Here is an 18,969-nt window from a genome sequence, read left to right on the forward strand (position 1 = left end):
GGTAGACTCCATTACCATGTCCTCCCAGTTTGACAGTGAACTATTGATAACTTCTCTTGGAATATGGATTTCCAGCTTGGGTACTCCCACATTATTGTAACCTAATCTCATCTCCATTTCTCTGCTTTGCTTATAGGAGTGTCATGGGAGACAGAGACAGTCTCAGAGGGCTTTCTCAAAAGTGAAGCAACACTTTGACACTTTTTCCTTCACCGTCCACTCCCGAAATTTTCTTTTGAAAAGAAAATTAGATTGGCTTAATGTGATTGATTTTTTGACTATTTTTAACTAAGTTACAGTCACTAGTATAGAGTTATATACCATTCTTCATGCCTTTTCCTCTACTGCCTTATGTTTGTTTCTTTTTCATGTGCTTATGGCTTGGGGTTCATTTTGGTTAATTTAACTAGTTTTGTTCAAAAGGAGATGCTAGAAGACCATAATCTTACGGAAGACATTAGTAAGCTCCAATTACACTGTTCCAGATTGTTCCATCATAAAATGGATACTAATTTATGAAAATCAGTTGTGTGATATGACACACATCAGTGAAAGCTGTTGTGATGGTACTGAATATCTGAGTTCATATCTCATACAGGTGTGTTTGGCAAGTTATGATCCTCATCAGCTTAATTTTAGGTATAGAAATGCTGTTTTGGCAAGTTAACTATGTTGTAAAACTCATTAGCATCACATCATTTCAGACAACTTTTCTTTAATAATAAGACTTTTCTTTAAGTCAAGCTTCTTGTTTAAAGTCTCTTTGAATTTTAATGGTATTAAGCAATGTCTGTGATAATGCTTAGATTGTCTTGGGCTCCTAGGAGTGTACTAGTGTTATGAAGTGGGCAACTGGTCTATATAAACACCAGTGGGATTGGGGAATATTGGTTTTGGCCAAGATTCTTCAGGAGGGGACAGCTTGAGAAGCAGAAGGATGCTAAAAAGACATGATGATTTCGTTACGAATAGAATCCTGAGATTAGGAACTAAATTATAACTGAAATGATAATCACAGGTTTAAACCATTGTCTCAAACCACAGACCGTAATAAACAGAGAGCTCTGAAAGTAGCCTCTGACTTGGAAGTTTTCATCCATTTTCTAATTCTTTGCCTCTGAATCATCTCTAGGTTAATGGCTAGAGTTGATCCTGGGCAAAAATGTGTTTGATACAATCAGCTTATGGAGACTGAGAGTGCCAGCCTTGAACTAGACTTAACCTGTGCTAAACCAAGGACTCTGCTGGCCATGGGGTCTTGTCAAAATCTGTTTGAAGCTATAGTGCTGTTATGTGCTGTTCTTCAGGTTTTGTAAATTGTTCTTAAAAGGAATAAAGAAATCATTGGCTACAAGTACAATAATTAACAAGATTTGTTGAGTTTTTGGTACCGTGACAACTCATGATCATTGAAACAGGCTGCCTAACATAAGCATGCTTAAGACAGCCTGTAACCTGATAAGCTTTTTTACATATTCTTTGGTTTGTTTTATACTTTTTCATCTGATTGATGGGAGTTTCAAAAGTTACAAGGAACAAAGTTGCTGCCAAACTGGCAACATGACCTTTGTATAGGAGGAATTTCATGTCATAGTAGTCACAAAGTTAGAGATGTCCAAGAGCAATGACCAGCAAAATTCAGAAGCAGGTAGCTAGAAATTCAGATTTTTAACCATAAACATTATATCTGGTGTAGTAAAACTTTAAACATATTTAGGATGCAGATCTTTGCTTTTTGTAAAAGATGTGTTTTTCTGTAAAATTGTGTTAAGATCGATAAGAGGAAAATGCTTCTCTGAGTTTAAAAAGGAAAAATAAATACTCTAAATTCAGTCAGATCTGTGTATGGTAATCTGTGGGAATTGCAGTAGTTAAAAATAGAGACATCTGGGTGTCCTGATCAGGAAGTTCCATCTAATATCTATGGTCTACTTCTTTTATATCCAGTCATAATTGTATTGAAAATGAAACAAATACTTTTAATATCTGCTCCAAACTACTTCTGTAGCTGTTTAAATAATAAATTTTGAGGAATTTATGGACGAATTTGCTGGAGTCTGAAGGAGAATGACCAAAGGTGTAGAAAATAAGACCACTGATATAAAGTTGTCAGTTTTAGGTTGCTTACTTCAGAGAAAAGAGGAACAAGGACAGAAACATGAAGTGCTTTGGCACTGGCAGTTGTAATGCTTTTACTGGGCTGGGGATTTTGGCTGGCAGGCACAGTGCACTTTTGTGCAATCATAGAACAGCCCAGGCTGAAGGGATCCTGAAAAATCATCTAGTTCAACTTTTTTTGTGGGAAAGGAAGCCTAGATGAGATTATCTTGCACCTTGAACAAGCCCATCTTGAAAACCTCCAGTGATGGAGACTCTGAGGTCGTTGTTCGGTGAACAATAATTGTCACTGAAAAGAATTTCTGTCTCGTATCAAGATGAATTCTGATATATCCTTCCTGTTCAGTGTGCCAGCATGCCAGAATTGGTGCTGTCCATCCTTACTGCAGGGGGAGAACAGTGGTCAATCTGAAAGTGGTGTTGGGAATGGATCTCACTGTTCCTGAGGAAAAAGCTGCTCCTCCACAAAGGGGCAGCTGCTGCCTGTCAGTCCTGTTTGGTCTGAATAGGACAAGCAATGGGCTCCAGCTGCAGGAAAGCAGTCTAAATGTTAGGAATACATTTAGGTGGTGGGAACAGATGAACACAAGGGATTCCAGAGGTCCCCATCATTGAAAATTTTAAAAGAATGAGGCAGAGAAACATCTGCCATGAATTCATCTGTCAAGAATACCTGTTTGTAATTGTCTGTGAATGGAAAGGTGGACAAAGTGACCTTTCAAGATTTCGTCTAGACCTTTTTGTGATTCAGTCATAAATCCTTTTCACCCCCAGTTAATTTTAAAAAAATGGAAGAAAGGAGTGTAGTTATATATACAACTTTTTTCCTCTTTCTCTTTAAAATTAACCTCAACTGCGTATTACCTACTGTAAATATATGGTAAGTAAATACCATTGCATACTTTTGCATATATTCTCAGTAAAAGATAAAATAATTTTGTGTGTGTGTCTATATATATATAAAAATAACAGGATTTAAAGTGCCCTAAGGATGCATTTTTAATGCAATTAAATATAGAGTTAATAAAATCTACATATTGATCAATTATGAATCAACTGTTAATTGTGGTTATCATATATTTCATTATTCTACTAAATAAATATCTGGACTTTTTTCTTTGCTTAATTGTAAATTACAGAGGATTTGAATATTTTTCTTAAACTAGGAAATATTTGAAATGTAGTTGCTTAGAACTTAACCAGAATGGTTAAACATTGACAAAATTAACTTCTTCATTAATTAAATTTAGAATTTTAATGGAAACCTGCTGAAGTATTTTTCTTACAAGTTGGCAGAATTGCAGGCAATGTCTTGAGACAATTTCTTAGTTGACAATTTCTTAGTGAGAAATAACACACATATAGCAGATGGAAGGAAACTCATGGGTACTTAGAAATTATACTTTCCCACAGTCCTGAAAATTATTTCATGGATGTGTGATGAAAAAATGAAATTTGAGTTAATTTAATACATTCGTATATATTTTTGAATGCCATTTTAGTCCCCAAACAGAGGAAATAAAATGTGGCAATATGAATAAAAACTCAGACTTCTAATATCCATTTTTATTATTCTGTTTGACAGGTTATACATGGGCTTAATATTGCGTAATGTGATTGTGAAATAACTTAGTTTGAAAATTAGGTATCTTATAAATGTTTTAATATGATTAGGGATGTGTCATTTTTTCTAGACACCTATGCAGATCATGTAACTGCTTCAAAATGCATAATTGATTTTCTAAACAGAAGAACAACATTTCATTGCATTAAAGAAACAAAGTATCTTGTATAGATTTTTTTATACCTGGTGGCATAAGTGGAAATAAATTACCAATGTTAGACTGACATTCTGTTGATATTATGTGTTTGCAGAAAAATCTTTTTAGTGATGTTTCCTTAGGAATCATTGTTTCCATGTGTTACGGGGCAACTTTTGTTAGAGAAAAATTGTACTGTAATTACTTGCAGAATTTTATGAACATTTTAATAAGAATCTTGATATGGCAAATTTTTTTATATTTTTAAAAAAAAAACATATACCACTTATAAGTACTGCGTGTTAGATTGATGTTGATGTTTACTGTGAGCTCCTTGACCAGTTGTAATAAAAAACATGGCAGAAGGACTGAAGTATTGCTTATCATAAGCATGTCTGTCTCTACCTTGTAGAACTGGTGAATTCCAAAAGAGAAATTTTAGAAAGTAATTTTCAAACACAATTGTACTAAAGCAAGAGCTTCAACAAATCACAAAGATGTTTTGGTTTTCTGCAACATCATATAAGTAAAAGAAATGTGGGGCAATATTACCATTTTTGTACATATGCTGAGTGTGTGAAATTTCAGGAGGGACTCAGTAGGGTTAGAAAAAGTATGAAGGCAACTAAAATTTTTAGTTGGAAGGGAAGACCTCCAGTGGGAACAAATCTAAAATGATTAGAATCCTTTAGCTTGCAAAAAGAGACCACTGAGGAAGAATCTGATAATATTGGTCTGTAGTATCCAGAAGGACATATAAAAGAGCAAATAAGGAACTAACATTTACTGTGTTTCACAGTATGGGTGCTAGAACCATCCACTGAAACTGTGAGGAAGCAGTTGTAGAATAGTCAAAGGAAAACCTGTGTAGACAAAACTACATTGTGGAACCCATGATTAATGAGTTAAAAATCAGAAGCACAGATTAGTTCAAAACCATTTAACTGTAAGAAGCTGACAGAATATCCATGGAAAGACTTTATCTGCCCTGTGTTAGTCCAGTCCTTGTCACTGTTCTGGGGGAGATATTAAATGATCCTTCAGTCTGGCCCCTAATGTCTGGTTCTGCATTTTCATGTGATGTTTGTGTGAAAACACTCATAACTCCTTCCTCCACCCACTAAAACCAAGCAAAAAGTGTGTTCATTAATTTTTTTAACGTTTTGGTGTGTCCAAAAAGTTCCATCATTAGTGGAGTTACACACGAGTCAGCATCTGCTGTTTTAGTGTCAGTCTGTGCATGTGATTTGAAGATTTTAAGAAAAAAGAAGACCCCACAAACAGAATTGAGAAGGACTGTTAAGGGCTGCAGTTACCAAATACATGAAGAATATTTGTAAGCTTGACAAAAATTAGTATTTTGTTAACAGGTTTATTTGCTGGTTTTAGGGAAAACTGTTTTTCTTTAACTAATGGTTTCATTTTCACCAGTATAAAGCCGTTGAAAATGGGCACTAAATACTACTCATTTCCAATGGCCCGATGTATAAGTTTGCACTCTATTTTTCCCAGGGATAAATGCTAGCACATGGTCAAGAGAAGGAAATCACATAATAAAGAAGTTCCTTTTGTATGAATGTGTCATTATGGTGACAGTGAAAAACTTTCTGAAAGCTCATTTCTGGAGTAATGAAAAGTTTTATGAAAAGTTTCTAATAGTCAAACTAGTAGAAGTTACTGATAATTTTGAAGTTTCCAGACAGCATATTGTTTCTGTGTAATCTAATGAAAACAATGTGTTCTAGAAAGCCAAATGTTTTCTGATCTTGAAAGAAACTAATGAATAGCTGTACAGAAATATAGATTTAAAGAAGAAATAAAAGCATCAGTAACATATGTAATGAGCTTATGTTTTAAGTATTCAGAATCATGGTATGGTTTCATATTTGTGGTGCATGCTGCTATCAAATTAAGAGTCTTGTGTCTCTGCTTTTTCTTTGTTGGTTTCTGTCTGTGATAATAAAAACTATAGCAACTTCAGTATTGCTTTCTTTTTTACAAATATTTATCCTTGCTACGTTCTTATTCTTTCACTTATACAATTAAATAGTTTCAAATCTCCTTATTTATCAAGTACTTGTCAAGCATTTGGTACAGAAGCGTGTTTTTACCCTGCCTAGTTAATTTAAGGTGACTGTAAACAAAAAGATGTACAATTCAAAGCCAAGGGGTGTTTCACACAAGGATGGAGGTGATAATAGCTTAATTCCTGCTTGATCTTTCCTGTCTTTGCCCTGGCTACTTCGGATTGACCTTGTCCGCAATCTGATGACCTCCCTGTTGCACTCAGCCATTTGGAAAGCTGCTCATGCCATAGCTGGCCCTGAGGGGCTATCTGGGAGACCACTGATCCACTGACCCATGTCAAGACTGGGTTTCGGGTCTGATCTACTGAGCTTCTGGCATGGCTACATCCTACACCCACTGTAGACAAAGCCAGTGGGGTAGTCTGATGTTTTTTCTACTCCTAGAGTGGCATGCAGTTTGCACTTGCTGTATGGAAAACCAATTTTACACCACTCGTTTGCTATGAAATACACTTCCTGAAGCAATTACATGTATTGATCCTTTCTTTACAAAGGGAGTAAATTCTCTAATTTAGTGGCTCAATTTTTCTAAATCCATCAAATTGCCAGCTTTATTGGGTGTATTGAAGTCTCAACATCAAGTTCCACAAAAGAACCCCCTACCTTTGAAAGGTATTTAGGGCAGAAATATATCTGTTATGTCTTAATCAGCTTTTTCTATGAAGTGTTATGCCAAGACTTTGCAGACATTTTTATAGAAGTGTGTAAATAAGGTTCTAATCACATTAGCTTAGGTATGTTTATGTGTTACTGAGTGTGAATTTTATAAAATGCATGACAGCTTAGGAAGTTGCAAACCAGAGAAATAATCCACTTATCCAGGAGAAAATCCTTATGGGTTTGAGCTTAATTTTGCTTCTTAGCAAGTTGTGTTCCGTTCTGCGCTAAGATGTATCGTTTTCTGCTTAATAAAATTTTTGTTTAGCCATTACTATTACTTTGTTTTTCTGAGAAGACTTGGAAAGTACAATTCCTGTGCTGTGTGTGCTTACATTTTTTCCTCAGCCGTGCTTGGCATAGCTGTGCCTGCAGAGGTGCCAGAGCGGGCCAGCCAGGGAGGTGTCAATGCTGTGCTCCAGTCGTGTTCAGCACAGGCCTGTGGAGCACACGTGTTTAGAGCAGTGATGATCCTGACAAGGCATTTAGTGCAGACCTCATAACCATGTGAAATTCCTTCCTTCTCTCCTCGTGTGTGTGAAATTATGTGTGATTCTTCCCTGTAATTTATAGACTGGGCACATAATTGAGTTAATGACCTTTCTGTGAATGAAAAATATAGACCTGATTCAGCTTTGGGTTTGTTTTTTTTTTGTGGAACATGTGGCATAACTCCACGGATTTTAGAATTTACAAAAAAAAATATTTCTGGGCATTGAATAATCTTAGATAATAGCCTAAACATAAAGTTCTTAGACCCTTTATGTTAGAGAGAATAAGAATATAACTGGGTTTTACACATTTGTAATTAACACCTATAGTGCTAGTTTCATCCAAACTGTAGAATGCTATTTGTGCATGAGCACTTTAAAATGTGGATTGTATTAAAATGTGAAAGAAGCAGTTTTCTACGACTTCTTGACATCATTGGTTGTCTGTAGCTTTCCACTAAATATTACTTGTTCCACGTGATGTTCATAAGTTTCTCTGTGTATAATATACAGTCAAAAACAGTGTTCTGACATTTTTGTCCTATAGCCTGTTGTGTCTTAGTTCTTTGTCATGTTAAAAGCATGCTAAGGATTTATCATATCTACAGGTTTAAATTTTAGAAAGTACAAAAGCGAGGATTTCTCCCTTCTAGGGCAGGAGGGGGATGTCTGTGGGAGAATTTTGTGTATTCTCTTTACCTAATGCCATTCTAGTAATTATTTTTTTAACATGACAGTGCATCCTCTTGACAGAATTTATAACATGGCATTGTTTTTCATTTATCTCCAGGAATTGATTCCTGAATTTTATTACCTGCCAGAGATATTTGTCAACAGCAACAATTACAACCTGGGAGTGATGGATGATGGAACAGTTGTGTCTGATGTTGAACTTCCACCATGGGCCAAAACCCCAGAAGAATTTGTTCGCATAAACAGACTGGTAAGATGGTTGTCTTCTGTAGTCAAGTAACTTTTGTTTTGCAAGATTCTTCTAAAATAATTTGGGTCTTTGCTTGCAATACATATATTTATAATTTATATAGGACTATGTCTGAAATTATCCGAAGAAATAGATTTACAAGTTTAAGAAGAAAAAAGGCATATAGTGTTGCTCATTCTTTAGAATTGCTCAAAAAAGTTTGAGTGTGCAGATCTTACTCTATTTGTATGTCAGCTCCTGTGGTTCTAAAGAGCTAATTAAATCATCACTTTACAGAAGACTTGAAAAAGCTTGTTTAATCATAAAAATATTTGTCACTCCAATTACTTGAATGGAATTTTAGGGTTTCTTAATTTTAGTGTCCATTTAACTCCAAAGATCCGTGAACACCTTGGGAAAGAAGGTTGTATTTTAAATCTTCTGTCACCTCTTCCATTTCTTCAATTAAATTGATATTTTTCAGAGCCTTTTTTTTCCAAGAAAATAAAACCAAATTCTCTTTTACCTTCTTCATTCCCCAAACCTCTATAACTATTCTTTTTCCTGCTTTGGAAAATCCGATTGTTATCACTGCCTGCCTTCAATGTGCCCTCCAGGCAGTGTAATGAATTACAGCATAACTGTTGCACCGTCATTGTTGGTTTATGAGCACATTCTCAAAAGCTCTGTTAGGCTCCTTTCAAAATGAAAGAATTCTGCATGGATGGCATTCTAAAATAAATAAGAAAAGCTTTTCTTAACAAATCTTGAAAAATTAAGCTGTAGTTTTCATGTGGTAGTCGGCTAACTGGAAATACTGAATTATGGCATGGAAGTTTTCAAAAGCCTTCCAGATATCCGGCTTATCAGGATAACATCCTGACGCTCCTATGTTTGAAAATAGGAATTGAAAACCTTCTTATGTTGGTGGAACATCAGAACTCATATCCATAACTTTGCAGAACTTTCACATCAGAAGAAATCTGTGATTTATGAGTTATCAGAATGCTTTACACTGCACTTTTACTGATGACATGACACCATGGTTTTCAGAAATGCTGTGTGGCCTAGGTTTCTGCAGGCAGTTGTAGGTAATAGTAATCACAAAGTATGTAGTGTGAATTTAGTTTCTGTATGAATTCCTTCATATAGAAAGAAGCATATGCAAATTTTATTTAAATGAGCTATGAAATACACTAACATTTAGTAGAACTACTTGGCAAACCATATTGAAACACAGCTTTTGATCTTCCAGTTGTGATGATAGGTAATAGGTAAGCGGAGTAGCCTTGACACCTCTTTGAGTTTGGCCTGCTCTGGGGATTCGGGATAACCTGAGAAATGACCAACTGTGTTCTTAAGCAGACTTGTCAAAGACAGATGGTTGCTTGAATTGTGGTATTTTAGCTTTTACATAGAATATAGTCTTTATTCTATTAATTACAGATTTGGCTTTCCACCCTGTGAAGTTATTCTCCGTGTCCCACTTCTTCCTTTTCTCAGGTTTTAGCTCTTAATTTTCTTTTCCTCATTTCTAGCCTTGGGCCAAGTTTTTCTCACCCTCACTTCTCTGTATACTGGAACCTACCATTCCCTCATTCTTCCTCCGTTTCCCAAGTCTCTGCCTCCTTTCTTGAAGCTTTCTTTGATATCCCTCACTATTGCTCTATTCTCAGGGTGTACTTTTAGAGGAGCATGGAGTTTTCAAGTATTAATTGGGCAGAACAGATTTTTTTTTTAAAAGGCTTAAGCTAATTACAAAAGTAAGAAATAATTTATCAAGTGATGGTATATTAAAGCGTGCCAGCCATCATCCCTTTTGGTAACACTGTAGGTCCCTGATACTGTTTCTGTAACTCACATACCAAGTTTTGGTCAGTCTGGTAGCATTAAATTTAAACCTCTGTGCCACTGAATTACTTTAACTGCTTCTGTGTGATGTAGTTAAACTTATTGTGGTGGTAGTGGCACTGTTAGTGCTGGTATGGATGATGCTCTCTGTAATCTGCCATTTTTGCAGCGGAATAAAACTGAGAAAATTACATGCAAATATTAAATTGCTTTTTCTTGTTAATACTTAGTGGATTGGTTACCATCAGCATTGTTTAATTTTAAGTAGAATAGGTGTGTTTAGGAAGAATTCTTAAAGCTCAGATCCTCACTAATACTATCAAGAAAAGCTTGCTACAATATGGCATGGGCTGATTCATTCAGTTAATATTTCCTCACTGCTTCCTGGTTCAGACAAAATAACGATTATAGTATTTTAAGTGCTCGTTTTGCAAGCTATCACACACAGATATTTTTTTCCCTTTGCATTTCAGTTTACCTCTTTAAGTCCACAGATCTTACACAATGATTGGAGCTCATGAAATGCATACTACTTTGATCTGTGACCTTTTTGTGGTGCTAATCGGGTTCCTGATATCATTATACCTTGCTCATTAATCATATTTCCTGCAGCCCGTCAGCCAGCCAGACAGCACAAGCCCCTGTTCGCAGCCTTGTGTTGGCAGGTTTCTGCTTTTCCAGATTATTACAGTGTGATACTTTGGCTTCTCATAACCAGACCCACATCAAGCTGTGTGCTACAATTAAAGTCAGATGGTCCTCAGGTTGAACAGGGATATAGTGCTGCAGCTGTCTGTCTTTCTGGAACGGAGCAGCACGGGGAACAGATGATATGTAGGACAGTGCATAATAACAGCTTGTACAGTACTGGGTCAATAGCAGGGGTTCAGAACATTAATTGACAGGCTGATAGCTGATTTAAAAGTGATTTCCAACCTATTTTTAATTCTATAAAGTATGTATTTTAATTGAAATAGGTCGTTGCTTGTCCTCTGTGTTTGCTCTGAGAGAAAAAGCAGAATGGTGTGTAATTAAAACTGGATTTTGATTGATGGAATGCCATGATGAGCTAAATGATACCATCAGGATGTCATTCTGAGCAATACAAAGAACTCCAAAATGCAGCTATTGCTTTGTATATAGTTGGTGCTTTGTATTACTGTGATATAATAGCACGAATCAATGGGGGGATAGGATATTCTTCTCTGAGACAGTCAATAGTTTGATGGAAAAGTGACTGTGTTTTTAACATTCCAAAAACTTATATACCTCTAAGCTCTGTATTTAGTGTCATAGGATAACTGCTAAGAAAGCAGTTTTCCATTTACATAGGTGCAGTTGACAATAATTGTACTATTGTATAAATCCATCATTTTATAAATGTATGTGTAATAAGAATTATAGTATCAGCTTAATAACAGTCAAAAATTCACAGACTCTTAAACAAGATAACATTATAATTGCTCCCCCTAAACGAAACAGAAAAGTCTCAAATGCAACATATTGTTGCATCCTTACTTTATTAATTCCAAGTTGTGATATATCTTTAGGCCATTAGTATGTGACCAAAGGGGATTTGTTTCTCCCATGCTTATCAGAGTCCTGTAGAAAAAAGGAATGGGAAGTAAACTGGGAAGGGGAGAATATAAAGAGATAGATGTTCAGATGTGGTTTGGATACAGAAGTCTTAAACAAAAACTGTGGCAATAGTTGTCACAGATGGAAATAGATATACCTTTCAAAACATAGATTTTTCTTGCGTCTTTTCTTGGCTTCACAGTCTTAGTTATGTAAGGTGCTCTCCTTTGGAATAGTTTTCTGTTTTAGAAATTTAATTTCATGTACTGGAGCTAGGGATAATTACCCCATTAAAGCTCATAGAAATTTTAAATGCCCTTCATATCATGCATGACAAAAAGACCAGGTACAACCCAAGGAAAAGTCCCATGGTTCCCCCTGGTAGTTAGGAATAGCAAAAAATCCCAATAAGGCAGTTCTTTTCTAAATGGTGAAGTGATCTATTTTGTCTTGTCATTGAAGCTTGGATGTCTGAACTGGTAAGAATTAATTTAAAGCTATTAATCAACAGATAATAACTAAATTTCACACAGATTTGATGAGCCTCAGCTTTTTGAGAATTAGATTGCTTTGATGATAATAAAGTTGTTGAGGTCTGTCAAGACAGCTTTCCACAATATATCTCAATTTAAGTATTTTAGTGCTTTATTGCAGAGTTAGTCCTTTCATTATTAGGGGTTTATCCGTTTCATTCAGTGCTGGGGAAAATGCAAGACAAATTAGAAAAGTGATGAGATTACTGTGCTGGATTGAAAGTTTTGAAATCCAATTTTCAAATAATTGAAAATGTAGTGATTGGAAGCTAGGATGCTTTCTGAAACAAATGAAATGATTAAATACATAAAGGTACTATACACAAAGTAATTGTGGCATGATAAGTAAAATGGAGAGGGAGGGTAGGACAGTCATTTACAAATTTTAATGGAGCATAATGAATCAGTATTAAGGATCACTAGTTAGTAAGAAAGATCTATAATGAGAATTATAGGATCATTATCAGTTGATATGGTGCATTACTTTTTAGTGGAGGCAACTCCACCTTGCACCAGACAACACTGAAGAAGCAACAGTCCCTGCCAACTAACACACCAACAACACTCAGAACTGCAGTTTTTGTGAGTCGAAACAAAAGTTGGTTTCAACAACATTATGCTACTTTCAATCTATTAAAGCTATTGCTGTTAGTCAAATAGAGAAATTGAAGCAGCAATTAAAGCAGTGACTGTTAATTAGAATGTACTGGATTTTTTGTGTTATCTTGGAAAAATCTCTGCATGGTATTTTTCCTGGTTCCACAGCTGTGTATTTGCAAATGAGTTACAGCAAGTGCTGAAATAGTGTGGATATGAACTCTATGAATTAAGGCTCACAACTGCAGATTACTAGTAATAGATTGCTAGAATTTTGGTTGTGTATTGATGGTAATGGCTGACTTGTTAAATATGTTAAAAATGTTGAGAGAGCAGGAAAAATGGTAAAATGAAAACTGGGTTATGCAACATCAGAGTTGTTATCTGTGCAGCACCTACTTTGAAATTCTGGTCTAAGTAGGATTGGATGTAGTCTTAAAAAGCTGGAATAAAGATTGATCTGTGTACCCTGCATGATTAAAATGCTTCTGGCAATCCAAACTGATGTGAAATGTGTGCAGAATTTGGCTGTAGAATAGAGGACAAGGAAAATCATAGCTCTGTGAACTCTACTCACCTTAGGGTCTTTTAGATGGTTCTGTTGGCAGGTTGAATATCTGTTCATGTAGAAGAGAAGTGATGGATCATGGTGAAAAAGAAGAGTTTTGAAACCAGTTCTTTCAGTCTCTTTACTTCAGTAAATAGATGGAACTGTTACTTCCATTTGTGTTTCTGATGTTTGGTGATTGCTTGTGGCTTTTCTTTGGAAATTATAATGATATACTAAATTATAATTATATACTAAACAAGATGTATACCGTATCCTCTGAATGGAGGATATCTATTAACTCTACAAACATATTAATTTTTAGCAAAAATCACATTTATTATAGCAAAAGCAGATTTAGAAGTAAGCAGGAACTTTGCTTTTTCTGGCAAATACTTTTATTTCTATCCTATATGGGTGAGTAAAGCATTTAAAATAGCTCTACGTTTAAACGTAACTATTGCCAGTGAATCTTAAAACACCATGCTACATTAATTTTATGTTATCTTCCAGCTCTGCATTCATTTTATGTTGCTTTCAAGCTGGGACTATGGAAAGAGGATTGTGCAAGAAGTAAGGTTCCCTGTATCAGGCAAAATAAACATTTCCATTTATAGAATTCTCAGAAATGTAACAGTCTAATCCAGAAAGTTGTCAGGAATATTATTCTTCAGCAAAGTTGGGTGTGAGAGGTCCAGTCTGCTGGCGTATTGGATTTCAGGTATAAAAATGTTTGGTATTTTTTAACACATCTTTTTTTCCTTATCTGAGAAACCAGGGTAGTCCTGGGAAGCACAGGGGCTGCACTGTGTATGTACTTAAGAGGCAGAGAAGCACAGAAGGTCTCTTAAACAGTTGAAGAAATGTAGGATGGTGTGTGAATGTAAGCAGCAGGATTCCTCCTTGCCTCAGGAGGTGCTTCCATGACTACAGTGTGCAGTTCTAGGGACTGTCTGGTTTTCCCTTCCAATTTTTCTATGTAGAATACCAGCATTGGCTTAAACCTGTTTGATTTTGCATTTGAGCCAAGTGGTGCATTGGTGTATCTGTGTTACTGTGTTACTCAAGGTCAATTCCTACCAATTCAGCCACACGTGTAACAATTTCATCATCTGTGTTTGTCACTGCAGGACGTTTTGCACTTTTGGAATTACTTCCTTAAAGTTAGAACCTTTGTTGTCTTTCACTCAGAAATACTTGTGTGCAGGGCACGTTAGAATCAAAAAATACTGGGTAATTATAAGCAGTCTTTTAATTATATCATGTACAGATCTGATTATTAGCATAGAAAGGGAGGGAAATCAGACTTTCGTTGCCCATTCTGAAGCACCTTATTCAGATCTCATATGCAGCTAAGTCTAGAATAATATTAGTAATGCCAGCATGACCACACATAGGTGAAATCAGTGCAGGTGAAAACCTAATCTGTGGGTATTCTAGAGGGAAAATAATAGGAGCGTTCAATATAAGACATTTTTGAAAAGTAGAGAGGAAATATTTCTAAAGGAATGTGATATATGGCCTTTTAGAAAAGATTCTGAAAATCTGGGAATAAAAAAAAAGTAGACTAATTTTTCTGTGTGTACAATTGACTCCGTGTGTATAAGAATAACTTATTTTTATTGAAGTGCCATCTAAGAAATATGGCCAGAAATTCATGCTTATTTAAATCCAGTTCTGTTGGAATATTGGCTTTATTAATTTTCATGTATGAATTTTTATTGATTTAATTTGTAAAGGAGACTACTATGCAGAGAAAGTCAAATATATTCAAGAATATGAGGGAAGTAATGAAAAGTGAACTCCAGCCATGCTTTTGAATAGAATGTAAGGATGCTGAAAGCATTCACTTTGGGTTTCATAATACATCAAAATATGCTAATACTGGAAGATGGGGTTTGCATAATATATATGATGGAATACATTGGAGAGGTGCATCTGTAGGACAAAGTTAATATACAGTAAAATATATGTGATGATGTAAAGAAACTTTTTTCACCTTTTTAATGAAAACAGTAACCTAGGTAGTATATCATCATTTGCCACTCAAAGGCATTGATCTAATTTATATCCAATCCAGATATGTAAATAGGAAGAGAAAGCAGAGTTAGTAAAATCTATTCTATCCTAACAAATCTTGTTTGCAATTCCTACCATCTCTTTAAACTCTGCATACAAGTTACTTTATTGAAATTACAGCTCAACTCTGGACTTCAAGAATGTAAGTAGAGTAAAATTATTTAAAAATGTCCACACATGCTTGCATTTCAATAATTTCTGGAAGTGTGATAGATGCCAGCCTTCCTGAATAAAGAAAGCTTAATGGAATCATAGACAATTTGTCTGTCTTTGCTATTATGGAAAAAAGAAAACATTTGAAGCTGATGTGATCGTTTGCCACACTTCATAATTAAAAAAATTCAAGTTATTAAATAATTCTAGCATAATTCTCTCATTTTAAAAAAACCTATAACCTATCACATTCTAAAAAGAGTTTAAATTACATGCTGATCATTATGACACTACATATTTATCTATAGATAAATGTATTAGACACATTTATTATATGTGTCTATCTTAGTGAAGTTTGAGACTAAACAAGGTGAGGATGAATAAAACTAAAAAATACAAATATTTTAAATGAGAACAAAATGAAACAAAAAGTTGTTAAATAGTAAGAAAAGCCAGGATAAGAGTCAAAAGGAGCCAAAGCCTAAACTAAAACTATGGACATTCAACAAAGTGATGGGAGATGCAGATTTTCTAATGAGGTAAGAGAATTTACCGTACCCAAGATAATTATTAAAATATGGAGGAGAATGTTATAAAAATCTGAATGTTAACACAGTTTGGTACAGTTAAAAAAAAAAAAAAGAAAACTGTGAAATAGGTAAATTTGCTTTTATCCAAAAAAGTTGATTTGAAGCAATCTATACAATTTAATTTGTTTTCAGCTCTTTTGTTGTTTGATGTTGTAGAACTGGTGTTTGAAAGCAAGTCCATGGAGGACATTAAAGTTATTACTGTGTGAAATGAAGTGGGAAACAATTGTGCTGGAGCCACTGCCCCATTTAACAGGTGTTCACTAAATCTGTCTGTCTTCTCTTTGTCTGTTCTCCGAATGCTGTGCCTGGGCACTCCCTGTAAATGGTGTTCTGAGGGATACTGTTGAAAATGAAAAGAATTTTGATTAACATGGAAAAATTGCATCACAGGCTCGGTATTGGTAAGGGAGAAAAAAAAAGTTCAAAATCAATGGCAGTTTCTTATTTGATTTACTAATACTTACAGTCTGTGATTGGAAGTCTTTGTCTTGCACAGAAATATTCAAGTTGTTCCTCCTGCAAGGTGAATTAGTATTGCTTAGGACTTGCATAGAACAAATGTTCTGGTGAGAGACCTGGTAGGATATGGTGTTGTTTGGTTTGTTTCAGTGTTTATTTATAGATCATATGTGAAAATATGCTGCTAAACTTGAATTTGGTGAGTATTCAAAATAAAGGATTTGTAATATAGTCAGTGTAGAGAAGTTTCTACCCTAACTGCTGGAAAAGAAAGTGAGATTTTGATAATATTTGCATACATGGAACTGTGGAGAAATAAACTGAAAATTTGTGGTCTTCAGCTGAAGAAGGGGAGTGGCTGAGAAAACCTGGCCATCTGTGCCCTACATGGAAGGATACAAAGAAAAGTCAGCTGAGGCTTTGCTTTCAGTGCTTTCCCCTGGCAAGACTCCACTCCTGGTATGAGAAACAGCAATGCTGCTAAAACCATCTGGGGTACAGGGCAAGCTTACATCATCATATGGATGTAGGAAGAACCCTCATATGAGGAAAGAGTTTCTTCTTCCTAGAAAAAGAGCAGAGTAAAAGCATACAATATAATAAATAGTACTGAGAAGATGCATCAGGAAATTACATTCTCTGTTTCATAACACAAGGATGTAAAAGTTCATGAAATGATAGATTTAGCTTTGCTGCAGGGTAATAATCTTCGTAAAGTGTGTAATTAGGCTCAGGAATATAACAACAATACCCAGGAGGAGTAACAACAGAAACCAGAAAGGGACATTTATACAAATAAAAAGATACGTAGTTTTTTAGGTGGTACAAAATGTAATATGAAAGACAAGATCTTACATTCAGTGGTTAAGACAAGCTCTAGAGGAATATGAAAGAAATAGTACCCACCTCTCCTTGCTCTCATAAACAGAAGTATCTTTTTCAAAACCATATTAAATTAGTGATGTTTTAGTCCTGTACAACAGATCTTCTGGATTTATAGAAAGGAAAATCTGAAGATATAGTTCCAAAACGTAGGGCACTTGCAGGGATGTAGTTAAGGTAAGTTTCCCATCTCTTCTTCCTATCCCTCACTGTATTTCCCCATCTCTATTCAGAAACAAATGTTTGTGAAGCTGTACTTTAAACTAGATAACTGAAATTATATGAAAAAGCCTTGTTTCTAATGTAGGCTGTTATTTTAAGTGACCTGATTTACAATATTGCTCTACCACTGGTGGCATTGGCACAAATAATGCCACAGCTGGCTGCATTGCAGTGAGAATACAAACATTTTGGAGTGGAAAGTTCTGTAACTATGTTCTCTGTCAGTTATCTCATTAAGCAGCAGTGAGCAGTGTGGACTTGTAGAGCTAGACAAGCTCTAAGTTAGCCATGTTTCTGATCTTAGTTTAACTGTAGCAGCACTGTGCTCTGCAGGGAGTATCAAGGAAGGGTAGTGTCAGGCTTGTGATGATTATGCGCTTTTGCAAAAGCAGGAGGTGGAAACCCATGGAAAAGGTTGCTGCACCCCAGCCCATCTGCTCAGCATCAACCTCCTGCTAGATGTTCCCTCACATCTGCCAGTTGTTACCCTTTAATTGAAAGTTCAGGTGTAGCCCTTTTGGTTTAAGGAGAGGCCAAACTATAGCCCATCAGTCAAGAAGGAGAATGTATTTGGCAAAACAAATGCAGGTTTTTGATGATCCAGGTCATGCTCACCTGAGTCATAAATGTCCTGGGCAGTTGGTTTCCTCGGTCAGATGGTTGATCCACCCTTAAATAGTAAGGGACTGTGAATTCCTTTTCCCGTTTCTCTTTTTGAAGCAATTCAAGCAACTCCAAATCTCTTGGGTTGGGATTCTTATTCTGCAAGGTAAATACATACTTACTCATCTGTTGAACTGCATTAGTAACGTTTGTGAGGTGTATAGTCAACACAGAACTAAATCTAATAAAGGATCAGTTTTTATTTCCTTATTTCATTCTCAAATAGCTACAAATAGCCTCTGCTCTTCAATTTAAACCAATATAATTGTTCTGCTGTTGAAGCATGAAGGACCATTAGTAAAACACCAGAGCTAGAGTTTCTCATGCTTCTTTCTCGTGCTTAGCTAGCTCAAAGAAGGCTCTAGAACCAAGGTAGACTGCTTTTGCCAAGACTGACTTTGCAAGTAATTTTCTTTTCTCCATCTTAAATACTAAAATTTCAAAATATATTAATTTTATGAAATTTGTCTGTCCCTCAGCTTTTTTTTTCTTCATTCTAAAATCCTATTTGCTCTTTGGATTTTGCTTAGGTAGACTAGCATTGTTAATAAAAAGCAACAGCTTCTAAAGCACATTAAAGATAATAATAGCAAAAGTATAATTGGCATGCAAATAACTCATAAGCAAACAAAATTCTGCATAGATAAAGTGACATAATATATACTCTTGTGAGGTCCTTTACGTTTGTCCTTGTCCAAATGGAAAGCATTTTCTAAGCCACAGTTTGAAAAGAAATTTTGGATCTGATCCAGGTTAGTTGTTAGTGAGAGTTGAACT

General features: G+C 35.4%; 1 protein-coding gene across 3 annotated transcripts in view; it reads left to right on the forward strand.

Annotated features, from left to right (window-relative positions):
• Positions 1–18,969, forward strand: part of LRBA (LPS responsive beige-like anchor protein) — a 401,639-nt gene that overhangs the window by 297,998 nt on the left and 84,672 nt on the right. For all 3 annotated transcript variants that reach the window (XM_027692706.1, XM_027692708.1, XM_027692707.1), the window contains one exon: positions 7,904–8,056. In XM_027692706.1, the coding sequence (XP_027548507.1) occupies positions 7,904–8,056 (153 nt within the window). The remainder of the gene's footprint in view (positions 1–7,903; positions 8,057–18,969) is intronic.

The sequence above is a fragment of the Neopelma chrysocephalum genome, unplaced genomic scaffold (genome assembly GCF_003984885.1).
Source record: "Neopelma chrysocephalum unplaced genomic scaffold, ASM398488v2 Primary Assembly neopelma1_88, whole genome shotgun sequence".
NCBI lineage: Eukaryota > Metazoa > Chordata > Aves > Passeriformes > Pipridae > Neopelma > Neopelma chrysocephalum.